General features: G+C 40.3%; 1 protein-coding gene across 1 annotated transcript; it reads right to left on the reverse strand.

The window, feature by feature from the left end:
• Positions 1-4,638: 4,638 nt before the first annotated feature.
• LOC148145881 (general transcription factor II-I repeat domain-containing protein 2A-like) lies at positions 4,639-6,112 on the reverse strand. Its single transcript, XM_087999299.1, has one exon. It carries the CDS (start codon positions 6,110-6,112, stop codon positions 5,174-5,176), a length of 939 nt encoding a protein of 312 aa, XP_087855425.1. The 3' UTR covers positions 4,639-5,173.
• Between the last annotated feature and the right edge of the window lie 1,550 nt (positions 6,113-7,662).

Raw genomic sequence — 7,662 nt, forward strand, 5'->3', positions numbered from 1 at the left:
TTCCCATTAAAAAACTAAAGCTGCTGCAAAGGAAACCAGAGTTATGGATATGAATAGAGGTTGTTTGATAGAACACATCACAGTGTGATATTGAAAGCCAGCACCACATCTCCTTGTCAGTATTCCTTTAATCTGTGGATTTAATGAAGTAGTAGTCAGGGACCTGAAGATATGAAATGGAGATGAGAATGTCTGTTCTGACATTTTGTAGAAATGATGACCAGGTTTGGCATATCCATGGTGATAAGTAAAAAGGACAGGTAGACTATATTGGACAAAGTCATGGAAAAGTGGGTAGGCATAGTCCTTGTGCCACCAACAAAATTCTTAGCTGATAATGCCGGTGAGGTTGCAAATGCCAAATTTTGGGAGATGGGTGAGGATTTAAGTATTATTTTAAAGCTGCAGAACATCCATTCAGCAATGCTTAGTGCAAAAGAAACCTGCAATAGTTGATGAGGTATTGCATAAAACACAAGCAGAACCCTAGGTTACAAATGATGCTTGCAAGAGCAATGCAAAAAAAAACCTTACAATTGATTGAGTAGTAAAGCCCATAACCATTAATATATGGTCAGGACTCAAAATTGCCTTTAATGTTGCAAAATAAACCTCTAGCATGAGAAGGAACAATGCTCAGCTCAATTCTTTTTCGTAGCTCATTAGTCTAGAGCACATTCTACACACCTGCACACAGGATAAAACACACAAAACATGATAGAGCAGACCAATGTCATGTTGTATCATCTGTCTGTGAAGCATGTGAGTCAACACTTTTCACTGTGCTTAGGAACATGTGATATTAATAAATCAAATCAAATCTACTGCCTGAATAGCGCTGTATGCCACCTCTAAATTCACCCTCTAACTATATCCACCATTGCCTGGACTGGTTGCAGTTATTGGGCATCTGAAAGGGTAAAACCACATTGGTCGGGTTTTGCTTGGAGAGCAAAGTGGACTTCATTACAATTCTCCTGCTTGCAAATCAGAAGAAATATTAGCATTACTAGCAATTGGGATGTTAGAAGAAAGTCTCAGAGTAAGGATAAAGTCATGTTGATGTTTTCTTCTCTCCTGCTTATCCATGATTACTCTCATGACCACCACCTCTTCTCTGGAGGTAAGGTCACATAGTGCCTGTTAGCTGCTGCTGACTCCTGGATTTCACCACTTGGCTTGCAAGTGAAAAGTATGTGGGCCAATTATGTCTAAAATATGGCACTAGGGTGTACTACTGTGTGCGCATTGCCCTGTCAGAAATGCCATCTTGGCAGAATTATTAAACCAAGATTCCATCAGCCATACTCAGGTAGACATAAAACATATCATTGTGCCATTTCAGAGAAGATCAAGTGAGTTATTTACAGTGTGCCAACCAAGAGTTCATCCTCAAGCGATATATAAAAAAACACATTGTTTGGTTGATTTGTTGTTTTCAAGCATTTTCTTATGCATTTTTACTGCCACATTTCCAACATTGCAACTTCAGACTACACTTTAGAAAGTACTTCTTTGGCTATCATACTCCTTAAATATCCGGTTGTCATGAAAAAGCACTATGTAAGTACAAGTCCGATTTCATTCAATATACAAAGCTGAGCTCAGCCAGAGGCCCTCATCCTCAGTCAAACATGTCATGATTGAATAGCAGATATTGCGTACAACCTGTGAGGCTTGGAATCAAGGTTTACAGTATTTTTGAGTGTGCAAGATTGCAGTAAAGCATTTGAATATCAGATGTGAGACCTGACTGTGAGAACATGTTCGGGGTGTGGTGGATTCATCAATATATAAAACATAGAAACATAGAAACTAGTAGCAGGAGAAGGCTACTTGGCCCTTTGAGCCTGCTTTGCCATTCAGAATGATTTTGACTGACCATCCAGCCACTGCTTTCTCCTCATACACTTTGGCCTCTTAAGCCTTATATTCAAATTCTCCTTGAAAACATTCAGTGATTTGGCCTCAACTGCTTTCTGTAGCAAATAATTCCACAGGCTCACCACTGTCTAGGAGAAGAAATTTCACCTCATCTCTGTCCAAAATTGCCTACCCCATATCCTCAAACTGGGACCCACATTGCTGGACACACTGGTCATTGGGAACATCATTTCTGCATTTGCTCTGTCCAGTCCAGTTAGAATTTTAAGGGTTTCTATGAAAATCCCTCTCTATCTTCTAAACTGTACTGGATATAGTCTAACTGACCCAGTCTCTCTTCATATATCAATCCGCCATCCCAGGAATCAGTCTGGTAAACTTTGTTCCACTTCCTTCGTAGCCAGAACATCTTACCTCAGATAAGGTGACCAAGACTTCACACAGTGTTCCAGCTGTGATCTCACAAAGATCCTGTAAAATTGCAGCAAGCCATCCCTGTTCCTGTATTCAAATCCTCTCACCACAAAGGTCAACATAGCATTTGCCTTCTTCACCACCCGCCTGTTCATTTTCAGTGACCGGTGTGCAAGGACATCAGGTCTCATTGCACCTCCCCCCTCTTTCCCAATCTCTCACCATTCAGATAACAATCTGCCTTCCTGTTTTTGCTACCAAAGTGGATATCCTCACATTTATCCACATTATTCTTCATCTGCCATGATTCTGCCTACGTACTCATCTTGTCCAAATCACAATGAAGTATCTCTGCATCTGCGTCACAATTTATCCTCTCACCCAATTCTGTGTCACCCCAAGATGTTGGGGAGTACTGACCATGTTGGATTCCCAGAGAAGACGCTGGTGAGCTGCAGCCACTCTGATTTTCATGGCGCGTATTAACAGCATCTAGTTTCTCTCTGCTACTAGAGAAATTTGCAACCTGCATATAAATGGGGTAAGATTAAATAATAGTGAGCTGTTAATACATGCAAATAGGTCACTTCCTGCTCACCAGCGAGATTCTCATCTATGTGTTGATCCCTATTACAGAAAATTGGACTTATTTGTCTCAATGTTGAAAATCGAATTTTTGCTATATTTTGACCATTGTCAACGTTGTTCAGGGGCTCGGAAAATTCATTCCCATGAGTATGAAACTGCTCAGTGTTTCTGCCCTCTAGTGGAAAGGAAGAGCCAGCTAACTTTCCTGAATTATGTTAAAAATCACACAATACCATGTTATAATCCAGCAGGTTTAATTGGAAACCCACTAGCTTTTGGAGCAATGCTCCTTCATCAGGTGATAATGGAGGGCTCAATCCTAACACAGAATTTATAGCAAAAATTTACAGTGTGATGTAACTGAAATTATACATTGAAAAATTGATTGTCTGTTAAGCCTTTCATCTGTTAGAATACAGTGATAGTTTCACTTTCATATGTAAATCACAAAACCTTTTTTTTAAAAAGTTGCATTCTCGGGTTAGCTGTTAACAATAGTGATAGCTAGACAATATGTCTCCAAATCATTCCTGAATTATGTATCACTTATTCATATGGATACCATTGTCCTTTCATGAACTGCATTGAGAATTTCCTCATGGGTTTTCGGTCACTATTACTTTCACAGAAACTTTCTTTAAACTATATTCATCCAGGATTTCTAATGATCTTCTGAAGCTTCAGTGGTCCAAAACGAAGACCCAATGGGAAACTCCTGGCTAAAATAAACTAAAGAATATTTTTAAGATGAGAGTAGAAAGACTTAAAAAAAGAATTGAGGGCAACATTTTTTTACTTAGTGGTTCTTATCTGGAATGAACTTCCAGAGAAAGTGGTGGATGTGTGTACAGTTACAACATTTAAAAGAACTCCTTGATAAGTACACGAATAAAAAATGGTTAGAGGGATGTGGGCCGAGCACAGCACGAGGGTTTCATTCAGTTTGGGATTATGGTCAGCATGGACTGGTTGGACCGAAGGGTCTGTTTCATATTCTATGACTATTTAACTTCACATGGTGGAGATCTAAAACACACAAAAACATTCTGATGGAGGGTAATTGGATTTGAAGCATTAACTCTGTTTTCACTTCAGAGATGTTGCCAGACCTGCTGAATTTCTCCAGCAATTTCTGTTTTTGTGTGTCTTAAGAAATTCCCAACATTTTAACTTTCCAGCATGAGAATGAAGTGGCTGCAAGGTGTTCTTACAGAACTATGAAAGATTGCGAAAGGATTGGAAAAAGTTAAAATTGCAGGAGAATAAGGACTGCAGCTTCAAACTAATGAAAAGATATTTTAAGACAGTATATCAAAAGCATCTCTAAAAAATATGATAGTCAATACTTGGAACAAACTTCTCTAGGGAATTAGAGTCATAGGATCACAGAGATGTACAGTACTTTGCTCCAACTCGTCCATGCCGAAACGATATCTCAATCTAATCTAGTCCCACCTGCCAGCACCCAGCCCATATCCTTCCAAACCAGGGGTCAGCAATTAATTCTTCCAAGGGGCCACATGAGAAACCTGAGTTGTGTTGGAGGGCCAAACCAACAATAAGTTGAACATAATTCTGCTCAGTATTAATTTTCTCCCATTGTGAAAAGTACTAAATTATATAGTTTTGCACTGAAACTTATAATCAAAAGAATAAGGATACTCTGTTACAATAAAGATATGAAATTATGGAGTAGGTCAAATCTAGAAGAAATAAACAGTAAAAACAATAATTTCAGTATTTCATTTTATTTTTAACATGTTAATCTCACAAACCAATAATGAAAAGTTGTTGCCTTATTGTTCAGTAATACAAACAACAAACAATTCTATACAAAAAGCAATAAGTGCTTTTGATGTTTTTCAGTTCATTTTACTTGTTTAGTGAGAAAAATCCAGTCTGTTTTGGGCTTGAACAAGTGCACTGAAATCTGGTTGAATGTCTGAGGTGGATATGCGAAGGACAGCTGAGAGGTGATCATCAGTGATAGAGGATCGGTATTTGGATTTGTTGAATTTCATCACTGAGAATGTCTGCTCGCATATATAGGTAGATCCAAAGAGGACTAGAATCTTCTGAGCATGCCTCCTCATGTGTGGAAGGTTCTCTTTGAGGGAAGAGTAAAAATCAAGCAGTGAGACTGACCTAAAGTACTCTGCCAGAAGTGTGTCAGACTGCAGGTCAATGAGTTCAAGCTGAACATCACTAGGTGCATTCTCCACATCGCATGTAAACGGGGGAAAAAAATCATGTACATTTCATTCTCAACCGTTTTAATGTCTTGAAATCACCTTGAAAATTCACCATGCAGTGCTTCTAACATAGATAAGTACCTGTGGAGGTGATCAGCTGAAGGTGCGGCTTCCTTCAGTGTTGGCAAGTGGGTGAGAATGTTGTCCTCCATTTGGCTTGAGAGAAGCTGCAACTTTCTCATAAAAGCCTTCATCAAGTTGTACATTTCATGCACAAAAAGGCCCTTGCACTGCAGTTTCACATTTAGTTCATTCGTAAGTGCAGTCACATCAACAGCAAAACCAAGGTCTGCATCTGAAAGCTGTGGAATGCCATTCCCTTGCTTCACACATAAATCTTGAATCTCTTCTCTCAGAGCCCATACACTTTTCAGCATTTTGCCCAGGCTGAGCCACCTGACAGCTGTGTGGTAGCCTATGTCACGATGTTCAGTCTCATTTTCCTCCAAAAGTGCAATAGACTGCTTGTGATTCAAAGCTCTTGCCCTGATGAAGTTAACTATTTTAGTTACAACATCAACCACATGGTTAATTTTTAACACTGACTTACACAACACTTCCTGATGTAAAATACAATGCAAAAATACCAATTTCTGTTCAGGGTCAATTTCTGTCACTTTATCCTGCATTCTCTTTAAGAGTCCAACATTTTTTCCCGTTAGATTTGGACAACCATCTGTTGTCACACCCGCCAGCTTGACCCATTTTAGTCCCAACGTGTCCAAACATGCATTTACCTCCGTGAACAAATCATTACCAGTTGTTGTTCCTTTCATTGACTGCATGGCTGCCAGCTCCTCTGTGATTTTAAAGTCCGTAGTTATCCCAAGTATGGAGATGAGTAGCTGGGCTGTGTCACCCACGTCGCAGCTCTCATCCAAAGCCAAGGAAAAAAAGTCAAAGTTGACCGCTCTTGCTGCAGCTGAAGCTCCAGATTTCTCGCCATGTCCCCAATCCTTCTCGTTACAGTGCATCGGGAGAAGGGCGCATTCTCAAAAGACTCCTTTTTCTCCGGGCATATTAGTTCTGCAGAGTCCAACAAGCACTCCTTAATAAACTCTCCATCAGAAACTGGTTTACTGTTTCTGGCGATTTTGTGGGATATGACATAACTTGTCTTGGCGTGAGCTGACGTTTTGAGGGCTAGCCAGCAAGCATCACTTTTAGCTGTTCACACACACACATACATGCGCATGTGCATCCATACGTAAATAAAAAAAACATCCTTTCCAAAACAAAAGCGACACAGTTGTATTGCGTGCATGGCGTAAATACTTTTTCATTTATGTTCTAATTTAAGATTGACCTCATGCGGGCCGGACAGGAACGACCAAAGTGCCGGATATAGCCTGCGGGCCGTAAAATGCCCAGGTCTGCTCCAAACTCTACCTATTCATATACCCATCCAGATGCCTTTTAAATGTTCCAAACGTATGGGCCTCCACCACTTCCTCTGGCATCTCATTCCATACACGCACCACCCTCTGTGTGAAAAAGTTGCCCCTTAGATCACTTCTATATCTTTCCCATCTCACCCTAAACCTATGCCCTCTAGTTCTGGACTCCCCAATCCCAGGGAAGAGATTTGGTCTATTTGCCATATCCATGCCCCTCATGATTTTATAAACTTCTATAAGGTCACTCCCCTCAGCCTCCGACGTTCCAAGGAAAACAGCCTCAGCCTATTCAACCTCTCCCTGTAGCTCAAATCCTCCAATCTGGCAACATCCTTGTAAATATTTTCTGAATCCTTTCAAGTTTCACAACATCCTTCTGATAGGATGGAGACAGAACTGCATGCAATATTCCAAAAATGGCATAACCCATGTCCTGTACAGCCACAACATAACCTCCCATCTCCTGTACTCAATAAAGGAAAGCATACCAAACGCCTTCTTCACTGTCCTATCTACCTCCGACTCCACTTTCAAGGAGCTATGAACCTGCACTGTAAGGTCTCTGTTCAGCAACACTCCCTAGGACTTTATCATTAAGTGTATAAGTCTTGCTAAGATTTGCTTTCCCAAAATGCAGACCTCACATTTATCTAAATTAAACCCCATCTGCCACTTCTCAGCCCATTGGCCCATCTGATCAAGATCCTGTTGTAATCTGAGGTAACTTTCTTCGCTGTCCACTACACCTCCAATTTTGGTGTCATCTGCAAACTTACTAACTATACCTCTTATGCTCACATCCAAATCATTTATATAAATGATGAAAAATAATGGACCCAGCACTGATTCTTGTGGCACTCCACTGGTTACAGGCCTCCAGTCTGAAAAACAACCTTCCACCACCACCCTCTGTCTTCTACCTTTGAGCCAGTTCTGTATCCAAATGGGTAGTTCTCCCTGTATTCGTGAGATCTAACCTTGTTAACCAGTCTACCATGGGGAACCTTGTCAAAAGCCTTACTGAAATCCATATAGATCACATCTACCACTCTGCCCTCATCAATCCTCTTTGTTACTTCTTCAAAAAACTCAATCAAGTTTGTGAGACACAATTTCCCATGCACAAA

Source organism: Chiloscyllium plagiosum, unplaced genomic scaffold, assembly GCF_037043375.1.
Source record: "Chiloscyllium plagiosum isolate Xiang-an unplaced genomic scaffold, Cpla_swu_hap1 HiC_scaffold_23, whole genome shotgun sequence".
Classification (NCBI taxonomy): domain Eukaryota; kingdom Metazoa; phylum Chordata; class Chondrichthyes; order Orectolobiformes; family Hemiscylliidae; genus Chiloscyllium; species Chiloscyllium plagiosum.

Excerpts from the sequence above, each read along its gene's own strand:
- LOC148145881 (XM_087999299.1), bottom strand. The coding sequence starts at position 6,112 with ATGCACTGTAACGAGAAGGATTGGGGACATGGCGAGAAATCTGGAGCT.